Raw genomic sequence first — 24,362 nt, 5'->3', positions numbered from 1 at the left:
GTAATTGTTTTAAAAATAACATTATCCCTTGCTTAGACCCAAAAACTTGGGTCAGAAGCTCTCCAGCCTCCTACCTTTTCCAAGTTTTAGAGTAGCAGCCCTGTTAGTCTATATCCACAAAAAGAAAAGGAGTACTTGTGGTACCTTAGAGAATAACAAATTTATTTGAACGTAAGCTTTCTGATGAAGTGAGCTGTAGCTCACGAAAGCTTATGCTCAGATAAATTTGTTTGTCTCTAAGGTGCCACAAGTACTCCTTTTCTTTCTACCTTTTCCATTTTAAAGATGTGTGTTCTTCCCCAGGTGAGTATAATTCTACCTTAGCCAACAGGGTCTGGCTCAACACAGCACCTTCTATAGATCAGTCAGGAAACTTGAAGCAGCATGAAGCCTGATTTAAGTCCTTGTACTTACCCACCCTGTCCCTCCCCAAACACAACAGATGAGGGAAGATAGTTCTATCATTCTGCCAGTGGAAAGATGATCAGTGTGCATTTTTTTTTTTTTAAAGCTCATGCTATTGGAGATTAGGTTAGAAACTACACATTGGAGTCTCTCCGACCTAGGAAGAGTTCCATGGAATGCTCAAGCCTCAAGGATGGGCACTCAAAAGAATCAGGAGTTGTGAAGTGGACAAGTTAGGGGAGTACTCCTCAACAAGCACACTTCTTCCTCAACAGTCTCCAGAGTTCAATGCCATGGAATTGTTGTAAATTACCGTATTACAATCATCTATATCTATAGCCTCAGTTTGAGCAGCTCAGACCAGAGATGTTTTGTTTTAATGACAGAAGCCACAAAGAAAGGTAATGCGGAGGGTGTGGAGGAGAGACGCAAGCAATTATGCAAAAAAAAATTATTTCAACAGTTTGTGATATTAAGTCTTTGTTTAAAAAATGCATAGGTTTCAAGCATTTGGTAATATTACACACATTCATTACAGATCTCAGGTTAATACAATGGAGCAATTACTGCACATGTAGAGTTTGTGGTACACATTCACTACAGACATTTGGTAGTTATCTAGCAAATCTCTAACATTCACATTATGAACCCATGTACATTGTATATTTCTGGTTTACATAGGATCAGCCCCTCCTTCTCCAGCATTCACCCAATTTTTGCGGATCTCCTGTAACCACAGAACCCTATCCCATGAGAGATTAAGTACATCATATCAATTGCTTAACCATTCAATTCTCAATGGGCCTGCTCTTGCTCCCAAAGAAGTTTTAGCATTAGTTTGAGTGGAAGGCGAACTGGGTGCATTGACTGCAAGGCTCTCAGCAATTCTCAGGCTCAGATCCAGATAGAGTAAATTAGCCTAATTTCTATAATCACTTCCAACAGGATAGCAAAATAAATTACAATAGATACCTGCAGAGTTCATAAAAAATGGTTGGGAATGTTCAAAATGTAGGGGTGTTAAGACACTTAGCTTGATTTTTAAGAGTTCTGAGACCTACAACTCCAAGCTGTAGTCAATATATTTGTAGGTAATCCGCTCTTTTGAAAATCAGGCTCAGTGTGCTTTAGATGGATGGATACCTGAAAACAGTGATTGGTGTCATATACTGATAAAAGCAGCCCATATTTTTGTCATATGTAAGTTATCTCATTCTTATACTAAAGTTGTTTCTACATGATATTCCAATTAAACTTGACAGTTTATTTGAACTGAGTTAACATCCAAGGACTAGTCAGACATGAACAAATAGCTATAGGACACTTTTGTTGATTACTTTTCAAATGGGACCAGCCTCCTTTTGGCTGATGTCACCCAGGAACAACGTAAGGCAGCTCTCCTCTGAAGTCGAGGCTGAGCATATAGCCTCTGCAGGAGAATTAGCATTAGAAATGGAATCCGGGTGTGACAGACTAGAATATTTGTTATCCTACTGTAGCAGTCAGTGTCAGAATTATACATTTTAAATAAAATCCAGTCTACCTCTTGATAAACAGAAAATGTAACTTCAGAAAAATACTCTGCTGTGTTAAGATAACTGTACATAATCCTGAGTAATACAGTTTTTAAATTAGTCATTTTGCACTTCTACACTTAATCTTCTAAAATTCAATCTTACAAAGTGAGGATCAGAATGAGAAGGAAAGTATGAAAGGATTAAACATATTGTACTATGTCAGGAGATGAGAACTTTTCCCATGTTAAAACAGTTAAAACTTGGTTTAGATTCTAAATCACTTCGAATGTAAACTTGTTACTGTAGGGTGTAAAAATTAAGTATCTGCAGTGCAATATTTACTTGAGTACTTCAGTTAAAGACATCCTCCTACTAGGGCCACCCATTAAATACTGCACCTTTTGCTCCTTACAGAAGCATGCCCTTACTTAAATAAAGGCATTTTATAAATAAGCTACTGAGCAACTCCCTTACTGGGATCTGAACAACTGACATTCCTTTCCACTATTAATATAAATTTAAATTAAAACAAATGCATCTCAAACCAGTGATATTTAAAAACAGTATGTGAAAATGCATTTATCATATATGAATTCTAATCAGTGTAGTATCTGCCTTTCATGTTTGGATGAAAGTAGAGCACAAGGTTCAGAAAATTAGCATATTGAGAATTATTTGACAATAAGCATTTAAAAAAAATGCATGGCTACAAAGCCAAATTCTGCCCTCCCAATGGAGTGGTGTGTGCATAAATTTGAGGGAAGAATTTACCCTATACCACATAAAAGATAGTTTGGCAAACTTTTAGAAGTAGTACAAATGTATAAGTTCTGAGAAAGTCCTTTTAAAGTGTTCTCTTTTGTTATAAGCCATTTCCCCTCTACTTGCTAAAAATATCAAAATCTTACCGTTGGAGGATAAACATTTGTTCCATTGATTGGAACAATTTAACAAATGACATTAACATGAAATCCTTTAATTTAAAAAAAAACACACACCCCCCAAACAAGGTACAGCACTAGTGGCATCTAAAGATATAGAATCCATTGATTACGATTTTTAAAACAAATTTTTTTTTTTTTTGGCAACTCATATAGGCTATTTCCCCCTATTTGTGATTTAACAGTTTGGAAACATTCTGTATGCCGCCTGCAAAGATATGCAAAAGTCTCACAACACCCCCCCTTTAAGTGAACAGACAGGAAAAAGAGTCATTGAAGTCATTGTGGTAGAAGAGAACGTGATCTTAAAGGCAGAAAACGATCGTCACTTGAACTGGTACTGGCTTCTTGTTGTTCAGACTGCAGTTCTGGTGGAAGAGGGGGTGCTCCAGGATCCCCAGGTCCTGGAAGCGCGGTTGAGAAGACTGCGTTTTCTGTGCTTCCCATCTCCACAATTGGTAAATTCATTGAACGAAGAGATGAAGCAGACACAAAAGCAGCTGTACTAAACTGTTCTTCTGGTTGATTATGGGTAGATTCTTTTACTTTTTCATAGTAATTGGATTCATCAGAATATGACCTAGAAAGATTATTTGTTCCTCCATACACTGAAGTCATACAGCTGCTGCAGCTCAGACCTAAACAAAACCAGACTGGATGTTATTACAATATTCTACGTAGCTAGGCAGTTTCTCCCTCAAATTACTTTAATGGCATTTATTAAAATGTTCTAAAAGCCATCAAACTAGAGCATAGGTACTTAAATTTTATCAGTGTGGATCACTAGTCTTGTAGACCACCTCTCCAGTCAACTTCAGTCTCATCTGACATCCCACCATTCCAGTGTGAATTTAGTACTTGGCATATATACACATGTACATTTAGTAAGTCAAATTTGTTAATCTTTCACAAAAACTAATTGTCCTTTTCGTCTTCCCATTTTGTTCCCATCTATCTTCTCCAATATCCCTAGCCCCACCTCTTTCCTCTCAGGAATCCTGTCCTCTCTCTCATGTCCTGAAATTTATGAAAATGGCAAGTCTGAGATTTTTTTTTTTAACAGCACAAAAGCTGCAGAAACTGAATCCCTTCTACCTTCTCTTTCCTTTTATTACTACTTTAACCAATGGAAGTAATTTTGGAACTGCTAACATTAGGCTCCTAAATCCATATTTAACTACTTAAAGTGGCCAGATTTTCACAAATGCAGAGAATCACAAATTCCAGCGCAGTCAGCAGGAGCTGCAGGTGCCAAGGCCTTGTGAGAACTAAGCTGCTTATATTTATATTTGACCAAATATGGATTTAGAAGTCTAGGCCAGTAGTTCTCAACTGTGGTCCACCGTTTGTTCAGGGAAAGCCCCTTGCGCGCCGGGCTGGTTTGTTTACCTGCCGCGTCTGCAGGTTCGGCCGATCGTGGCTACCACTGGCCCTGGTTCGCCACCCCAGGCCAATGGGGGCTGCGGGAAGGGTGGCCAGCACATCCCTTGGCCCACGCCGCTTTCTGCAGTGCCCATTTGCCTGGAGTGATGGACCACGGCCACTGGGAGCCGCGATCGGCCTAACCTGCGGACGCGGTAGGTAAACAAACCAGCCCGGTGCGCAAGGGGCTTTCCCTGAACAAGTGGTAGGCCACAGTTGAGAACCACTGGTCTAGGCATTCAGGTTTGAAAATTTTGGCCTGCATGATTTACACAGAGCTCCTTGTAGGAGACCAATGACTATCTGTCACTATCAACTTGAATGTGTTTTTATGGATCAGTAAAGACAGAGTACCTCTTGAAAAGGATACGCTGTCCTTGAGATAAGTAAGGCTTCAGTTTCAAGTTAGTCTGGCAGGAGAACACAGGCCAAAAATTCTCTTTACCCCAAACTCAAAAACAAAGAAATTTTTTCAACTTATTCTTCAGCTAGCAGTTCTATGGATCTAATTCACTGGGAACAGGGCCTTATTTTTGTAAGTAAAATCAGGCAAAACAGGAAAGATGTAAACCCTAGAGAGAAGAATCTGGTAAGGTTTACTTTCGTCTAGGTTTCATCTTTTCCTCAACTTATATTTCTTAGAACCAATTGCTGGATTTTCTTAGAGCTATGATTACAATGTAATTTCAACTTTGAATACACTCTATGACATCAAGTCATGATTCAATTTCCTGTGTGTCAACATAAAAAATCCTTGTCTGTGCATGCTAGGCTGAGGCAGCAGCACATATGTGCATACCTACATAAGGTTTTGGGGTTTATCGCTTTGTTTAATGTTGACACACAAAGCGACTGTTTAGTTTCCCAATACAGGCTCATTTTATGTTAAGGCACATAGTAAGTTTTAAAAAAAAGCATTCCAAGAGAAAGCCCATCAGCAAAGCTGATCAAGCTCCAATTCTGCAATATAATCTCATAGGAAGCAAAATTTGACAGATTTAGACCAAGATGCAAAAATACTTTGTGTACATCATAACAAATCATGATCATTAGTTTTTGTGATTTATTAAGCATCACTGTAGTTAGCATGGTAAAAAAAACATAGGAAGACATGGTACTTGTCCTTAGGGGCTTAAATCCAAGTCTAATGTCATTTGTTTGTCTTGCAAGAAATTTCTTCAAAGGTGATATCCCTATTGCCAAAGGAATTCTGAAGCTAAAATCTACAGTAAGACATGTTTTTTGGTTTACGTACTTTTACAGAGTCCTTTGAGATAAACATCTACTTTGCCATTTAACGATTTAAACGTCTCACCTTTGAGAGCTTCAAGTTTTTCATTTTTGACTTTCAACACTACATCAGTTATCCTTTCTAACAGGAAGTTCTGTGTTCTTTCTCGTCTAATAGATTCAATCAAAGTATCTAGTCCCTTTGGATTTTCTGCTAAGTAGTCCAATAACTTCCCAGTTTTCTTCCTACTTGAGGGTCGACAAGATATTTCTTCAGCGTCCTCTCTAGTGAGTATTTTCTTTGAACGCAGGTAATCAAAGTGTCTCTCAGCTATAATTTTGTCACACAAATAGGGACGCATCCTTTCTAAAGCCTAAAAAAAACAAACAAAAAAAAAACATTGTCATTAGCTGATTTTCAGTGTGGCTAGGAAGATATATTGGAACACATTTCAAATTCAGATGTCAATACTGGATTATAAACCTACATTTCTGAATTAGAAACCCCACTGCCATGTTACCCAACAGCCAGAGATCCATTCTCCGTGTGTCTGTACAATGTATTCATAACTTTTTTTGAAAAAGTATCACCTGGTGAAATCTCTCTCTTAGGTAAACAGCCTTCCATTAAATAAGGCCCAGAGGAAATTAATATTTAAAATATATTTATTTCGCATAGTTGTAAGAGTCATAGAGTCATAGAATATCAGGGTTGGAAGGGACCTCAGGAGGTCATCTAGTCTAACCCCCTGCTCAAAGCAGGGCCAATCTCCAGTTTTTGCCCCAGATCCCTAAATGGCCCCTTCAAGGATTGAACTCACAACCCTGGGTTTAGCAGGCCAATGCTCAAATCGCTGAGCTATCCGAGTCTGGTTTAACTGTGCAGTATAGCAAGAATTACTGATGGTTAGCCTTTGGATTTATTAACTCATGCCTGATTAAGATAGATATTAGTGTGTTTAAACACTACATACTAAATATTAGTCCATGAATTGCTGGAAAAATGGCTAAATATTGTTAATTTCTAGCAACACCATTATAACGTCAGTGATTCATCATTTCAACAGGAAATGGCTGCTTCTGATGAAGTGATGCATATTGCTAGAGGGAGAATTGCTATTAAGAGATTCGGTCCAACATCCTGTTTCAGTCAAAGAAAAAAACTGAAAGGAAGGAGAGGGAGAATACAGATAACCTCAATTTTACACACACACACAAAGAAACAAGTGGTGCATTTTAAAAGGAAAAAATGCCAAAGGTAAGGTTGTGTGACATCTTAATTCTGCTCTCATGCATATTCCTTATGGTAGGGTCATTTTCAATTATATGATCACCTTATTGTCACATAATTTGTTCCCCATTTATTGTACCAGTTGGACAGCTCTCCATGCATGATGAAGGTCTGCAACATCACCCATCCTGTGCACAGAGGACCCAGTTCTACTCAGTTACACTGATGAAAATTCAGGGTAATTTCACTATTGTAATAATTTACTCCAGATTTACCCTGTTACAGTTGCAGAATGATGCATGATCCCTGCACAATACAATTATGTCTCACTTTGTTTCCTGTATGCTCTCCGACCTGTGTCCTGAATGAAGCAGGGTTCCTGCTGTAACAGTGGGAACGTACTGAGCATTTAAACATTTGCCCAATGCCTTAATATATGACTGGTTGGGCAACTATTTGATTTGCTTAAAATTTAAAGAGAAAAAAAAAGCAACACAGGGTGATTTATCAATTTGAGTCAACTTAGTGCTCACATGTTCAATAGCCAGCTATTGTTGCTTAAGGCATTAGCATATTGATGCACCCACCAAAAATGATTTTTCATCTTTCCTTGTGTTAATTTTTAACAGACTAATTTATTTGGGGCAGGGATATGTATTTCATATCCATAAAGTGGCAAGCACAGCTATAATGCTATAGAGACAGTTCCAGGATCTACTGTATCTCTGGCAAGTAGACTAAAAGTGACAAACTAGAGAGCATATTATTTTACTATTTTAAGCACTTTTGAAAATTAAAAGGAAAAATGAATTATATACAAGTCTAATAAAATCTTATTTACATATTCTTTACCGTAAACATTAAACCGACATAAGGAACGCTTCAGACAGTAATGAAATATAGCCCCATCTGGTATGAAAACTAAAGTGGGTCCAGTTCTTCTATATAAAAGATACTATAAAATAATTATTGTATTTAATGTATGTGTATATGCCACTGTTCTCTATTGGACTGTGTATGTATCAGACCTAGTCAAGTAGGTACTAGCACCCTCTAAAGGAGAGGTAGAAAGCTGCTCTTTTAGGGTATATCTAGACTAGAATAAAAAGGATTTTAAAAAACACATTACCTAACACATTTTAAAACCCCAAAATAAAACTTCCCTTATGTACACCGGTTCACTGATCAAATTGAACCCTAGACTTCAACTTGACTATCTAACACTGATAGCTAACTCTTTCTAAAAACTCACCTTTTATCCTAGTTTAGATATACCCTTGGTTCATTAGGTGGATGAATGCATTTTATGGAGCCAAATCGTGAGTACAGTTCCTAATGTGACATAACAGCTGGCTAATGACCAGAGCTGATGACTACATGACCTTTTTTTAATTTCACATCACCGCATGACCATTTAGTGGGAGATCTAGTACAGTGGTTCTGAGCCAAGGATACATGTACCCCTAGGGGTACGCAGAGGCCTTCCAGGGTGGTACATCAACTCATCTAGATATTTGCCGAGTTTTACAACATGCTACATATAAAGCACTAGTGAAATCGGTACAAACTAAAATTTCATGCAATTACTTGTTTATACTGCTTTATACACTTCATAGTGAAATGTAAGTACAATATTTTATATTCCAAATGATGTTATAATTATACAGTAAAAATGAGAAAGTAAGCAATTTTTAAGTATAGTGTGCTGTGACACTTTTGTATTTTGTGTCAGATTTTGTAAGCAAATAGTTTAAGTGAGGTGTAACTTGGGGGTATGCAAATCAGACTCCTGAAAAGGGTACAGTAGTCTGGAAAGGTTGAGAGAGACAGCTCTCGTACAGGTCAACTACTGGTGGTCTCAGTTTGCTCAGATATGGCAGTATAAAAGCTGGTAGCCACTCGTGTTTTGTCTACTCTAGATCGCCAGTTGTTGCTACCACTTGGAAAGTGTCAAAGAAATTTGTAAGAAAAAGCAGGGTGGATAAAAATCAATGCATTTTTTAAAAAAATAATCAAAACAGAATTTTTTTTTATTTAAAATCGGATTTTTTTGATAAAATGCTTTTTGAGGAAAACACATATTTAAAGATAGTTTAATTAAGATACATTATAGCTCAGATATCTCTTTATTGAATAGGGATTATAAATTCTAATTCTATAGTATGAGATAGTATATTCATGTAATGCAGGGGTGGGCAAACTTTTTGGCCTGAGGGCCACATCTGGGTATGGAAACTGTATGGCGGACCATGAATGCTCACGAAATGGGGGTCGCAGTGCGGGAGGGCTTCGGCTAGGGGTGCAGGTTCTGGGATGGGTCTGGGATTGAGGGTGCAGGAGGGTGCTCAGGGCTGGGACCGATGGGTTCAGAGGGTGGGAGTGGGATCAGGGCTGGGGCAGGAGGTTGGGACGCAGGCTCTGGGCAGCACATACCTCAAGCAGCTCCCAGAAGCAGCGACACGTCCTCCCTCTGGCTCCTATGCAGAGGTGCGGCCAGGAGGCTCTGTGCACTGCCCCATCCACAGGCACTGCCCCTGCAACTCCCATTGGCCATGGTTGCTGGGTAATGGGAGCTGCGGAGGAAGTGTGCAGAGCCCCCTGGCTGCCCCATGCATAGGAGGTGGACGGGGACGTGCTGCTGCTTCCAGGAGCTGCATGGAGCCCTGGCATGCACAGAGTGGGTCAAGCCCTGGACCCCGCTCCCTGGCTAGAGCTCGAGGGCCGGATTAAAATGTCTGAAGGGCTGGGTGTGGCCCCCAGGCCATAGTTTGCCCACCTCTAATGTAACATTTAAGAAAAGTTTGTAAATGAGTTCCAATAGTTCATGGATTAGGAACCCAATCTTATGTGGTTCCAGGGGCTTCTGTATAGATTATTTAGGTTAATCTTTCTATCTACCCAATGGGACGGAGTGCTCAGTCTAGAAGATACCATCAGAGATGCTTAGTTTTGCAGTTCTCAAACTGTGGATTTGTCTCTCCAGAGAGACCATGCTTGTTAACAGCAAAAATGTTTTAAAATAAGTAAATATATAGAGGTGAGAAATAACAGACCTCAATCCTATTGTCCCTCAATCCATTACCTCTCTCTAAAAGTGAAAAGTTTCAAAAAGTTCAATGAATAGAAGATTGTTGGGGGTGGAATAGATCTGGACAAGGAGAAGTAGTCTGGTGATGAAGGGAGGGACAGGCAGCAGAAACAAAAGTGAAACTGTTTGAGCAGCATATTCCAGAAGTCTTGAGGTCTTTCTGAGTGTAGCCTTCATTGATTTGAGATCAACCATATCATTCTCTCACTAGAAGGGAAAACCTGTAATGGCAGCAGACTGTAAGAGAGACCCAGTTTGGGAATATTTTAATGAAGCTCTTCTACATGTGGGTAAGAGGCATGTGTGCAAAATGCAAACAGTGCAACAAAGAAATGCAAGGCCTGGTTGCCCGAATGAAACATCATGAGACATGTTCCTTCTCAGGAGGAAGCTGGGTTGAAGATGATGAAAGGAACAGGTCTGAACATGCAGGATCTTCAGGTTGGTAAACTTTTTTATTTCATACTTCTTTCTTAAGGACTGCCTGTCTTCCTTCTGAACTATGCTTGAATTCTCATGTTTGAGCAAAAAATATAGTTGTTACTCTATGGTACTATCATTTTAGATGCAGTTGTGATAAAAAAATAAATAACTGAAACAGGCAGATCTTCCTTTTACAATTTAACCTTTAAAGTAGTACTGAGTGTCAGTGAATGCAATGAGTAATACTAAATGAGCAGTATGGTAATAATAATTAAATAACTGCATCGACTTATTTTGTTTAGGAGAATCCATCCTCAACATACTGGATTCTGAAGACTATCCACTTTCAAGATCACCATCATTTTCTATAGTTTCAGAGTTATTTGCCAATGATAGTGTTTCAGTCACATCATGTACGTCATGGCCACAGTATATTACCTGTAGCAAAAAGAAAAAAATCTCCATCATCCAGAAACAACCAGAGATAAGCTTGTAATAAGAACCAGCAGATTACAGAGAGGTAATTGATGAAAAAATTGCCCAGTTTGTTTATGCAGCAAACTCTCCTTTCCGTATGATTGAGAACCCACACTTCATTAACATGGTTCAGTCATTAAGATCAGGATACAGATCACCCCCCAAAGCAGATGTCACAGGCAAATTGCTGGATAAAGTGTATGAAAGAGAAATTGAGCAGTGTGCAAAAGGTCTAGAGCAGAGGTGGGAAAATTATTGCCTGCGGGCCACATCCAGCTACAACATAAACATCTAGCCATCATCCCTCCATAATGCAAACTATAATAAACTTCAGAGCTAAGTTTTTTATTTATTACAAGAAATATATATGTTTGCTGATGATGTTTTAAAGAAAGTCACAGCAGTGAACTGGTGGAAGTCACTTAAGCACTTGGATTCAGAGACTGTTGAAGTGATAATCTCACTTAACAGCAGTAGCTTCTTCTGCCAGTGTAGAAAGAATATTTTCTTCCTTTGGACTATTTCATTCCAAACTGAGAAATTGTTTGGGACCTGAAAAAGCAGGAAAGCTTGTTTTTTCCTTTTCCAGATTATGAACAAACAGGAAAATGAAGGTGAAGACGACTGAGTTAGCTGCAGAAGCCAATATTTTAAGTTTCTCATGTTGACCTGGCTGACATAGTCAATTTAATTTTTGGTTTTTTGAAACAAATATTTCATTTAACTATTTTAGTTAAAAACAATTTGAACAAAAACAAACCTAATTTTAAAAAATTTGAATGTTTAAATAAATTCAAAAATTCATTTGCTTGTTTTGTTAAAATATTGTATTTGCTCTGTTGGAAAAAAATCCAGAATATATAACATTGTTTTAGTTAAATAAAACAATTTAAATGTCTGTCTGGTGGTATTCTCCTAATACAGCATGGCAAGAAAATCCTCCAAATATTAATGATTAACCTTTTGAATTGGAAATAGTTCACCTCCCAATGACTTCATAAATATCTGCTTCAATTACCTTCGGTAAATGAAATAACCAAACAATCATTCATTTTCTGATATAGTTGTAAAACTAATCTGAAAAGTTTTCAAAATAAATCACTTAAAAATGTATAGTGTGTACCTTCTAAAAATGAAACCTACATCTCCGAGTTGTGAAGAGTATGCAGTAAGGTTATAACAATCAACAAGAATGTAGAAATCTATGATTAAATAGTCTTCCTGACTAGTGATTAAATCATGATTTAAATCAACTGATTTAAATCAAATCCACCCTGAGAAAAAGCATAACAGACCACAGTATGCTTACATGTGGCAATTGATCACAGCTTTATAAAAGCTTACTGTTGCTAAAACAGCACAGAGCGTAGTTATATGAGATAGTGTCTGGGATAGCATTATATAGAGAGCCCTACCAAACTCAGTCCATTTTGGTCAATTTCACGGTCGCATTATTTTTAAAATCATGAATTTCATGATTTCAGCTATTTAAATCTGAAATTTCATGGTGTTATTTTAGGGGTCCTTACCCAAAAAAGTGTTATAGGCAGTGTTCCCTCTAATTTTTCCCACACATGTGCAGAATGAATTTTGTTATGTGCACCAATATGGAGGTGATGTGTGGTGCTAAATCGGATGCTGCGCGGCCAGCTTACAGGGAACTTAGGTTATGTGGGGGTCACAAGGTTATTGTAGGGGAGGTTGTGATATTGCTACCCTTACTTCTGCACTGCTGCTGGGCCCTCAGTCAGCAGCTGCCATTCTCTGGCCGTCCAGCTCTGAAGGCAGCAGCACAGAAGTAAGGGTGGCAAGGTATGGTATTGCCACCCTTAATTCTGCGCTGCTGCTGGTGGTGTGCTGCCTTCAGAGCTGAACACCCAGCCAACAGCTGTCGCTCTCTGGCCACCCTGCTAGGAAAGCAGCACAGAAGGGTGGCAATACTGTGACCCCCTAAAATAAGCTTCTGACCCCGCTGCATCTCCCTTTTGGGTCAGGATTCCCAATTTGAGAAACGCTGGTCTCCCCTGTGAAATCTGTACAGCATAGGGTAAAAAAAAAAAAAAAAAAAAAAAATCACACAAAAGACCAGATTTCACGGTCTGTGACTCATTTTTCATGGTGTGAATTTGGTAGGGTGCTAATTATATACATAATAAAGCGTATAAGCAGATACGCTGATAACTTTAATGCATCTGTTCTTTAATAAGTGCTGTGTTTAACTTTGTCAGTCAGTCATCAAGACTGAGATAAAAAAAACTGTACCAAAAAGGACAATAAGTGGGCTATTGCTTGAATAAAGAAAAAGTGGTTTTAGTAATGTTATTTTCTAACATATTGATAACTGTGACGTAATGTAATGGATTTTACACTGAGAAGAATTGTAGATGTGGAAGAATCCTGCTGTCTCAAAAAACAAGAATGCTGTCACAGAACAGTAGTACCAAGTGAGCACAGAGGAGCCTGAGGCACAGGTTTACTCTAAAAAGTGACTAAACAAATTTAACATCTGTCGGATTTTTTTTTTTTTAAACTTGCAAACTGTAGCCCCTCCCCCCCCAACTCACACAGGGCTCTAATGGTCATGCTAGGTTCTTTTATAACTGGAATGAGTGCATGAAATTAAGAGTTCTGCAAACCGATTTACATCTACTGTGACACCTGTGGAACCCTGTCATCAGCAACACCCATTCAAAGCCACCTATAGCTAATGGTATTATATGGGGACACAATATAATAAGACAATGCAATTTGCACAGAATGGCTCGCAGAACCTAGCACTATGATACATGAGATGGAAATAACCCAGTTTGACTGTTTGTCTAGTGAGTTTGTGGATGTGGCAGTTACAAAAAATAAATTTTTACCTGCAAACTTTACCTGCAAAAGTTTAACACAGAGGTTAGGGAGGAAGTATGAAACCTCCACAAGGCCATTTTACAAAGCCACTTTTTAGATTATAACCCTTCTTACTGTACAGATAAACTGCATTGCTGTCAGATGTTGAGCAGATTGGCAGACAATATTTTCATAGAAGATTTTACATTTATTATCTCACTTTAAATACTGCTTATTTCTCTATAGGTATAAAACCATGCCTGATATATAATGTGCTTTTTAAAAAAGTGAATCGTTCTGAACCAAAAGAACCCCACATTTCTTACATATAATTATTTGTATATATCCATTGTGTATGTGATATAAGCCCTCTTTCATAGAAAGTTCATGGAATGTATTTTAAAATATATTGTTTTGGGGAAACTAAAAATGAAAACATTCTAATTTGGAGAATTTTCTAATCCTCCATTCCCTCAAGTACCAGTCCCATTTCTGACACGTGTCTCAGTCTCTCATTTCACCACTGGTTTTTAAACCAACCACCATTCGTCCTTCAAAAGCAAGGACAAATTCACTAAGCTGTACTGTGCTTTTACTCCTCCTCAGAACACCTTCTCAGCTGTACTTTCAGAAGTAGAGTGAAAATGCCCTGGGAAAGAGTTAGGGAGAAACTAAGGCACACTAGACCAGAGGTTCTCAAACTGTGGTCCGCGCTCCATTCAGGTGGTCTGTGGATATTTTCTTCTAAGATGCGTGCCTGGGTGGCCGCACACAACAGACTGAAGGCCACATGGCTCCACTAATTACGTGCCTGGACCCTGGAGAAAATGCATATGTAAGGTGAGGTGGTGGCCAGGGGAGGGAGTAAGGGGTAGGTGGGATGGCACAGTTGGGTGAGAAAGGGGTGGGGGGGGGAGAGACGGGACTTTGGGACATGCAGGGCTGAGGCGGGCAGAGAAAGAGGTGACTTTCCCCAGCTCCAAGACTGCGGCTGCTGGAGAGAGAGACAGCCCTCCTTCCCAGCCTCAGCTCTGTGGCAGGGGAGAGACCCCACTCCTTCCCAGCTCAGGGGCTGCATTGCCGGGAGATAGAGGGCACATCCATCGCATTAGAAAGATAAGACTACTGATATTTTAATATGAGTTGTGTGCTTTTATCTGTAGAACAAAAATATGTTAATTATTAAGTTTTTTTATATAGCGCTTTTATCTAAAGCACTTTACAATAGTTAGCTAACAGTACAAACAACATTTGGAAAAATCATTAAGTGGTCCACGGAGACCCTCAGCAATTTTCAAGTGGTCCGTGGAAAAAAAAGTTTGAGAACCACTGCACTAGACCATGAGGGGAATTTGGAGTACAACAGGGATTTGAAGAGACAGAAGGGAACAAAAGATATTTGCTAAAAGTTAGAGACTTTCTTACAAAAGGAATTCAGTTTCCATTGATAGCAGTGGTGCTGGCAGCAATATTCTGGTTAACAGCACATGAACGGGGTCCTGTTTGAAGGACTTTAAAAAAAATTGAGCCTCAGGCTCTCACAAGTGAGACAGGCTAGACAAGTGAATGGCCTAGTTTAGGACAGCCTGCTGAAAAGAAGGCAGCCAACATTTTTTGATGATGCTAAAAACACTAAGAGAACTCTTGATTAACAGGCATTGGGGGAGGACCTTCTTCAAAAAAACAAAAAACTTGTAGCCTTGCTGGTAGCAAAGTATTAGCCCCTCTCATCAGCTTCCCTGAGGCGTAATAAAGGAATCAGGAAGAATCAGGTGTTACAAAGTTGTTCTCATGTTAACTAGGTAAGAAAAGGAACCATGCAGCTGAAAGAATTCATTGACAGGTGCATAATAATTCAGTACTAGATCAGAAGGAAGGAGTGTGTTTAATTAAAATAAGTGTACAAGTACGCCAAGATATTATCTACCTTCATCTAGGTGCTTATATGGCCCCCATCAATGTAGTACCTGAAAGGGAAGAAAGTACAGGAAATAGAGCAACTAAGAATAGCACCGCACAAGAGACCACAGGAAAATCATAATTTTTTAATAAATATTCAGAAAAGTATCTTACATCATTTGCTTTCAACTTATTGGCAGATGCCCGCAGCTAGGGACAGCACAACAACAACACAAGGAACACCAATGCTACTAAAAATTTTTTTATTTTGGCAACATATATCCCATGAGATTTGTATACAATGGCAAGGAACGATATCATGTAAACTTTTATAGTAATGTTGAATGTGTATGCTGGAAAATTTACTTATAATTGTTCTAGATAATTCTAAGGTTTGGGGGTGGAAGGGAAATGCTAGGTGTCACAGTTTCAGGGCAACTGCATCTGTATTCCCCCTTCATAGTCCACCAAGGGCACCCACTTTAGACATTTCCCAGATGTCACTTCTCTTGGGTGGAATCCTGTGTCTCACTCTTTCCTGACTGGAGATCCTAAGGCTGCACAACTCCCTGCCTTACAATGTGATACTCCCACAAGCCAGACCGCCTACAAAGATCATTGCCAGAACTTTGCTTCCTCTCTGTGGGCTATGTCCTGTGTATTGCCCATGATAAGTTACCACACAGTCCTTCCAAGCAAACATATTTATTTTTAAGGTAAAAGCAGGACAGAGATAAAAACAATAAAAGAACCTACACACATGCTAAAAAGCTTGCCATCAGTCACCCTGTTTCCCACCATCTTCTCCCTTCCCCCCCAACTGCAATGTAGGGCTCCAGTAGATTTTAGTCTTTCAAAACCCACAACTGGGTTTTCCCTGTGGTTACAAATTCATCCCTCTTAGACCCAGAACTTGAACCCAAACTGGGCAGGTCAGCTGTTGCTTTATATAGGCCTTTGATCTTGGCCTTCTGTAACAAGTAATCAGCAGACAACACTCTTCTCAGGGCACACCATAACCAGCGTTGGGTAATCTGCATTAACCTCTCCCTAGAGATTCTCCAGGAAAACCACTTAACACTTATTGATCCAAAAGTCCAAAGTGTCTGCACACTTTGAATACAGTCTTTTGAACTCCCAAGTCTCACATCTGTCACATCTCTCCTGAGATGAGAGACTTGGGAGTTTCCAAGCCCACAATAATGCTAAACTTAATACAATAAAGTCATCCAAGGATACTGCAGGAAACTGCTATATCTGTCACACTAAAATTTCTCTTTTGAGGTAAAATTAATTGTGCCTTAAGAGGTATGCTGGCCATACTGAGAGTTTAGAATAAGAGGAAACTTTGGGACGGAGAAAAATGTCTTCCACGGAGTGGTTCATTGCTGTTCTTTTTCAGTCTTGAAAAGTTCCTGGCCTCCATGACTTCCTGTGGCAACGCTTTCCACAGCTTAATCACACATACTTTTTCCATGCTGTTTCCTCTTATTGATTTGAAATTCCCCACCTTTTAATTTAATTGAATGTTTCCTTGTTCTTGGGTTTTGAGACAAGGAGAATGGAAGCTCCCGATTTACCAAAAATTATTTTATGTACTTTTATCATGTCTCCTCTTATTAATCTCTCTTCTAAAAATAAACCATTCCAATCTTTTCAATCTCTCTTCTAATAAGTTTTTCCAGGCCTTTGATCAGTCTCAATGCTCTTCTCTAAACCCCATCCTGTTTTGTAATATCCTTTTTGAGGTTAGGTAACCAGCACTGCACACGCTATTCCAGGTGAGGCTGCACCACTGATTTATATAAAAGCATTATGTTTTCAGTATTATTGTCCATCCCTTTCCTTATGTATCCTAACATCTTGTTTGCTCAATGTGCAGCTGCAGTAAAAAAAGTGAAAATTTGAATGGAGCTGTCTAAAGGACAGTGAGAGGCAATGGCCATTTTGAATGAGAGGGAAAGAAAGAATCTAATGAGTGAGTCTTTCAAAAAAAAAAAAAATCAGTGTAATTTGAGACATCAAATACCGAGACCATAAACATGTTTTTTGGATGGTTTCTCTAAAGGACAGAGTTAAAGTTGTTTGGGTGCCCCAACTATACATTTTCATACCTTAACATTTAGATTTCTTTTCAGTTTAATTTTAACTCTGAATTTCCTAGTTTAACATGTTTTTAGGATAATTTCAATATCCCTGCAATGTATTTTACCCCAAATTATTAAGTAATCTCAACCTTAACTTCATTTTAACAGTGTGTGTTTGGGAAGAAGTTAATATTTGAGACAGTCTGTTTTCTATAGTATTAAAACAAATGCATGAGAGAATATCAATAAATAATGATCTTATATGAGAACATAACATAAGAATGGCCACAGTGTCTGAGACCAGTGGTCCATCTAGCCCAGCATCCTGTCTTCCAACAGTGGTCAGTGCCAGATGCTTCTTATTTGTTAAACAGATTTGTTATACTGATTCATCCAGATGGATTTTAAAAAAAACAAACTTTAATAACTAATTATACTATAACTAATTATACTAATTCAATTTTCACATTCAAATGCAGCTGTGACATGCAGCAAATGTTGAACTGTTAAGAACATAAGAAAAACATAACAAAAACCACAGGGAAAAATGTAGGTAAACTGGCATTTGGCACCAAACTGGCACCAAAATTAACATTCTTGCTTCTAGGCAATTCTAGTGATCACAAGCAGTCTACACCTCCATTTTACAGCTCATCTACAAGAGCACCTCCCCAGGCCCGTCATCAAACTGGGACGCTGGTTCACTACCGACTCAGAATAATGTATTTTACTGACTCACATTACTCCCTGCAGCCTATGTTTCTCTACAAGTCTCTGATCCAAGCACCTACCTGGCCCAACTCTGCTTAGTTTCTGAAGTGGCATACGTGCAGTTTTCCTTTTTGCAAAAACAATGTTATTAAATAAGCATAGCTGTCACAATAACAAATTTGAAAGATTAAGTATTACATTCAAATCAGAATATATTTATTGAAGATGAAGGAGGTTTTAGAATTTTAAATAACCAGATGTTAACTATCAAATTTATTATTCACTCTTGTGGTTCTTTAACAGCAAGCAAGAACATGAAAAACCATGTGCCACAAATTCTGACAAAGCACTTCAGGTAAATGACATAAGCAGTGAAAACAACTATTAAGAAACCAAAACCAAAGTCAAACAGACATGCTCCACTGAAATTAACAAAAAGCATCTAATGATGAAAGTGGGATAACAAACAACTACCAAAGAAAAATCAATCCAGTAAGTCTCAGAGATTCAGTAAAACAAATTTCAACAAGGAGCAGTAACACCAACATGCAGAATAGATGTTAGAAATCACTGTGTATGAAAACGGAAATAAATTAATGGGCAAGACCCCAATCACAAGTTACATCAGGTTTTGCCAAAAATCATTAATGAACCAGTAACTTCACTGTCCAAACTTACTTCTGTGCTTCATGAAGCAACCCAGTCTAGTAGCTGTTTTTGCAGTCTAGCCTAGAATTAGATTACATAGTACAGAAATGTATTTTTAATCCTGAAAAACTATCAAATCTTATCTTTGCTTGGGCCTAATTTTCTGAGTCTCACACAAAATTTCTCCTCTTGCTTTTAAAGTTTATGGCCAAATTGTCTTAATCTTGATGGAATGGAGATATCCAGCCTACTTTTCTCAACATCTCTGTACCCTGTAACATTGTTTGACGTACAATGCTATGTTGTACACCTCATATGATTCAAATATTACAACAAAATAAATGGTCTGGGTCCTCACATCTATTATACACTAGCATATCTTCCATCGTCTAGGGCTCTGATGCTGCGGACACACTCACATGCTTAACTTTATGCATGTGCGTATGTGTTTGCAGGATTGGCACACAAGTTATTTTCTCCCTCCCGCACTAATGTAACAGAGCTCTTAACTGTGACTCCTGTAACATTTATTTCTCTTCATTCATTTTAGAGACTGCTTTTTTCTTCCTGTTTTAGAGATGGCAGCTGTGAAGTGACCTGAACCCTGAAAGAGATTAAGCAGTGGTTTCCACCACCGCCTTTGACCTTCCCCATGCTGCTGGAATGGAGACACCAACCATCTATAAGTATATTAATGAAACATCCATAGCGTTGGAGAATAAGCAGTAAATAAATAATATTGCCTGCTGGAAGCTGATAGTTTTTGTTCAGCCAATGTACGTAGGTACCACAGGAACCAAAAATAAAGCTTAGAATATCAATATTTTGTTAATACCTTGTGTGTCTTTTCCACTAACTTTTTTATGCCTTGGAGTCACTTATGCTTCTGCTTTGACCTCATAAATATGCATTTTAGCACTCGGGACAAGCAAGCACATTTGCACCTCTTACCATACTTCTCCCTCCCCATTCAGGGGTAGCACTTAACTGTTCATTGATAGTGTGTGGGGGACCCAGTTTAAAGGTTCAGGGAGGGAGGAGGGCATGTGACCACCCCACAGAAGTTTTCAAACTGTGGAGTGTGCCCCACACCCCCCAGGGAGGAACACTGGGGGGGGGGGGGGGATGAGTGGTGACACCAGGTGGCTTCGGCCAGCCATGCATGGCAGGGCTCAGGGAGGGTGCACCACCTCCACCCCCGACTCACCTCAGTGGGCCACCCAGCCTGTCTGGGGTTTGGGGGACACACAACAACAAAAAAATAAGGGGAGGGGGAACATAACCCTGTGTACACCCACCCCATGCACCACTTGTGGCCCCATTTTTCTACCCCTTCAACTTTGCGCCCTGGAGGGCTGCCCCACTCACCCTGGTTAAGGCCCTGGGTCAAAATAATGTAAGATCTGGGTTTCTGAAGTCAATTCCATTTTCCAGATATTGGATGATCAGGAGACCACCACACCTCATGTTATTTTGACCCCACAAACATCAAGTTGAGACGTTAAAACAGTTAACAAAACAAAACACAAACAGGCATGCATTTGGCTCCAAACTATACAATTTAAAAATAATTTCAGCATTATTGCTTAAAGCTTTTTGGATCCTTCAAAATGAAGCCATGGAGTTTTGTTAAGCTTTCCACCACAAACAGCCCCAACCTGGTTGGCCTTTCATCCCTTCTACAGTGTAAATGTTAAACAAGAACAGAGCTGCACGCTACATCCTGCCCGAAGGAACACTATTTCTCTCAGGGCCCCTACGTGTGTCCCGTGGCCAGGACAAGGGAGGGGAGAACCCAGCCCGCGGTCAGCGGCGCGCCCTCCGCCCGGATACAGACCGAAGGGGAACGCAGGGGGCGTGTCGTTTACCGGGGGGCTCCGTGTGCCCCGCGAGGAGGGGGCGGCACTTCCAGGGGGTCTCCGCTAGACACCGGCCAACCGAGCCAGCGGCCCCCAGGCCTCCCCCTCAGTCAGTGACAGCGCGCGCCTAGCCCCGCCCCAGCGGCTGCGGCGGGGGGGGGATTTCCCGGCGCGTGTCCCGGCCTCCCAGCGAAACGGGAAGGGCGGCTGCACGGGCTGTGCGTGCCGCTCCAGCCGGCCGGCGGCAGGGGACGAGGACCGCCCCGGTCTACCAGTATCCTCCTCCCCGCCCCGCGTGACCCCAGCTGAGCCTCACTTACTTCCTTCTTCACCTCCGCCATTTCATCCTCGGTGAGCGGCCGCGCGGCGAGCCCAGGCCCGGGCCCCTCCATGGCGGAAGCTCCGCGCCGCGGCTCCCAGCGCAAGAGTAACGACAGCGCTTCCGGCTCCGCAAGACCCCGCCCACCGCCGCCACAGCGCGCGCGCCCCGTGGGAAGCCCCGCCCACTCGCAGAACAGCCCCGCCCACCGGTGGCGCGCGCTGCCTGCGATCCAACGTACGCCTCAGGGCGCCCGCAGCCCGCAGACGGGGGAGACCTTGTCAGCAGCCTTTCGCCCCGCCCCCGAGCCCGGCCCTCTGCTTCCTCTCCCCGAGCCTGCCGTTCAGACAGCCCTGCGTGGCCTCGCTGTAGAACCGCCCCTCATCGGCGCCGCAGCCCGTAGCACGTGGCAAAGCCCTCTGCCCCTCCCCCCCGCATCCCCCCTCCCCCAGCAGCCCCCGGCTTGCCGCGCTTCTTCATCCCGCGCCGTGCACCGCGGGGCCCTGCCGCGGGGCCGGGGAGCTGCACGGCGCGGCTGGGCCGCGAGGCGTTTCGCGGCGACGCCTGGCTCGGTGAGAGTTTCCTTCTGCGGTCTCCATTTCCCCTTCTCGCCCGCCGTGCCTGGGCGGCGCCCGGGCCTGGGAGAGGGGAAGTAACGCCGCGAGGGGGGCCCTGCTCCGCTCCGTCCATTGCGGGCTCAGGCGGACAAGGCCCCTTCCTGGCCCGTGGCCTGGCAACTCCAGCGGCTGTTTACATCTTCACGCCCCCCCCGCCGCAGCCCCGCCCTGCCTTGCAAGGTCCCGGTGCTACGGCGTGGCGGGAAGCTGCGGGCGGAACGTGAGATGCTGGCTTCCAAGTTTCACCTTTAGTGTCTCTGGCCGCTGATGGGGGGTGTAGCATTTCCTCGTGTGCAAATGAAAGGGGGGGAGGGGAATTTGGCTGCAGCCCAGAATAGTTTTGAAAAGTAGCTCCCTGCTTTGTGGTACAAGAACTGTTAAACTTGATTCATATTCCTTTTAGCAGACCCAGCGAAACAGGCTGTGCTACATTAGGGGAAAAAGAAGAACCCCGTGAGATCTCTTGTGCACTGATGCAGATGTTCTGAGACAGCAACCATCTTAATTTGTTCAGGACTCTGGCAGAGTTAGTTTGTTTGAAAGCAATCTTTATTCTATTAAGTGAAAGCAAAAAGAGCACCGCAAAGCAACATACAACTATGTTAAGGTCCCTTTTTGCATCATGTGCACTAATCACCTCTTAGCATTACAAGCACTGCACTCCTGTGCATAGCAACGAATATTAGTGTCTTTCAGCTTCAAATTGCTGCCTCAAAGCATCCCTGATCCTTGTGGGCCCACGCTGCGCCCCTCTAATAGCCCCGGTCTCTGGCTGTTCAAACTCAGCTTCCAGGCACTGAGCCTCTGCAGTCCAGCCCTGAGTGAAGCTTTCACCCTTCCCTTCACAAATATTATGGTGCATACAGCACGTGGCTATAAGCATAGGAATATTGTCATCTGCCATGTCCAGCTTCCCATATAGGCATCGCCAGCGGGCTTTTAAACGGCCAAATGCACACTCTACAATCATTCTGCACTTGCTCAGCCTGTTGTTGAACCGCTCCTTGCTGCTGTCAAGTTGCCCTGTGTATGGCTTCATGAGCCATGGCATTAAGGGGTAGGTGGGGTCTCCCAGGATCACAAGGGGCATTTCGACTTCCCCTACAGTGATCTGGTCTGGGAAGAAAGTCCCTGCTTGCAGCTTCCTGAACAGGCCAGTGTTCCGAAAGATGCATGTGTCATGCACCTTTCCAGACCAGCCTGCGTTCATGTTTGTGAAACGCCCATGGTGATCCACAAGCACCTGGAGAACCATTTAGAAATACCCCTTGCGATTAATGTACTCGGTGGCTATGTGGTCTGGTGCCAGAATTGGAATGTGTGTGCCATCGATCACTCCTCCACAGTTAGGGAAGCTCATTTGTGCAAAGCCATCCACAATGTCACTATCTTTTGGGTGTGATTAATGGCCCTGCACGCTTCTTCAACATGACTCCAACGGTCAACTTTCCCACTTTGAACTGGTTAGCAACCGATCAGTACCAGTCTGGAGTAGCCAGCTTCCACAGTGCAATTGCCACGCATTTCTCCAACGGCAGGGCAGCTCTCATTCTCATGTCCTTGCGCTGCAGGGCTGGAGTGAGCTCATCACACAGTCCCATGAATGTGGCTTTCCTCATGCCAAAGTTCTGCAGCCGCTGCTCATCATCCCAGACATGCATCACGACGTGATCCCACCACTCAGTGCTTGTTTCCTGAGCCCAAAAGTGGCGTTCCACTGTGGTCAGCACCTCTGTGAATGCCACAGGCAATCTCATGTCATAGCTACCGCAACGTCGCACTCCTGTTGACCTTCTAGTTTAAGGAATAACTCCACTGTCACTTGTGACATGTTGGTCAGTGTGAGCAGCATACTGGTCAACAGCTCGGGATCCGTTCGTGCAGCCCAAAATAGGCAGGGCAGGGCGCACAGTACACAAATCATTGAAAGATGGTGCCAAATGCGGATGGAAGCACAGAGATTGCTGGGATGCAAAGCAATGCATCACAGGGCATTGAGACAGGACCCAGGATGCCCCGCGTCCCCTTCCGCCTTCCCACAAGTCTTAGCAACAAAAGAGAAAGAGGTGCTTTGTGGGATAGCTGCCCAGAGTGCACCGCTTCGAATAGTGCTACAAGTGTGAACATGCTATTGTGCAGGCAGCTGTCAGTGTGAACACACAACAGCGGTTTTCCTTCAGCACTCTGAGCAGCACTAACTGCCGGGGTTCTAACTTTGCACGTGTAGACGTGCCTCAAGGTGTGGTTGGGAGAGTCAGATATTGTAATGAATCTAAGAAGCACACATCTTTTGTAGGGAAAATGGATTCCTGGTTCCAAACTCCACTCCTTTAATGGCTTGATAAGCTCAGTTCTCATTCTTACACTTAAAAGGAGATGCTTCTACATTCCCTGTTACATGCCAATCTTCCAGAATACTCTGCCTGAATCTGAAGAAGAGCTTTGTATAAGTGCAAAAGCTTGTCTCGCTCACCAACAGAAGTTGGTCCAGTGAAAGATACTACCTCACCCATGTCTCTCTTCTGTGCCCTTGGCCAGTTTGTCCCTTTCCTTCCTCTGTCCTACCCAAAATTTCCACTGTTCGAGTCTTCCCCCACAGTCCTTTCATTACCTCCTGCTTTGTTACCTCTCTCTCTTTGTCCTGCTTGGGGAA

General features: G+C 41.8%; 1 protein-coding gene and 1 long non-coding RNA gene across 5 annotated transcripts; one reads left to right on the top strand and one right to left on the bottom strand.

The window, feature by feature from the left end:
• Positions 1-868: 868 nt before the first annotated feature.
• On the bottom strand, positions 869-21,495 carry BCL10 (BCL10 immune signaling adaptor). 4 transcript variants are annotated; one of them, XM_073357189.2, is made up of 5 exons: positions 21,094-21,180; positions 15,497-15,536; positions 10,581-10,695; positions 5,601-5,889; positions 869-3,501 (listed from the first exon to the last, which is right to left on the bottom strand). In XM_073357189.2, exons 3-5 carry the CDS (start codon positions 10,617-10,619, stop codon positions 3,143-3,145), a joined length of 687 nt encoding a protein of 228 aa, XP_073213290.1. In that variant the 5' UTR covers positions 10,620-10,695; positions 15,497-15,536; positions 21,094-21,180; the 3' UTR covers positions 869-3,142. The 4 variants fall into 4 exon arrangements, with proteins under 4 accessions (XP_073213290.1, XP_073213292.1, XP_073213293.1 ...); XM_073357191.2 differs by lacking the exon at positions 10,581-10,695; XM_073357192.2 differs by lacking the exons at positions 10,581-10,695; positions 21,094-21,180 and adding an exon at positions 20,752-21,077.
• LOC140916117 (uncharacterized) lies at positions 6,589-18,946 on the top strand. The gene is made up of 6 exons (XR_012160425.2): positions 6,589-6,773; positions 6,889-6,984; positions 10,046-10,275; positions 10,560-10,777; positions 14,176-14,409; positions 18,570-18,946. It is a non-coding gene; the product is annotated as an uncharacterized LOC140916117 (long non-coding RNA).
• Positions 21,496-24,362: the final 2,867 nt, after the last annotated feature.

The sequence above is a fragment of the Lepidochelys kempii genome, chromosome 8 (genome assembly GCF_965140285.1).
Source record: "Lepidochelys kempii isolate rLepKem1 chromosome 8, rLepKem1.hap1, whole genome shotgun sequence".
NCBI classification, from domain to species: Eukaryota; Metazoa; Chordata; order Testudines; family Cheloniidae; genus Lepidochelys; species Lepidochelys kempii.
This window is presented reverse-complemented; position numbering and strand designations above follow the sequence as displayed.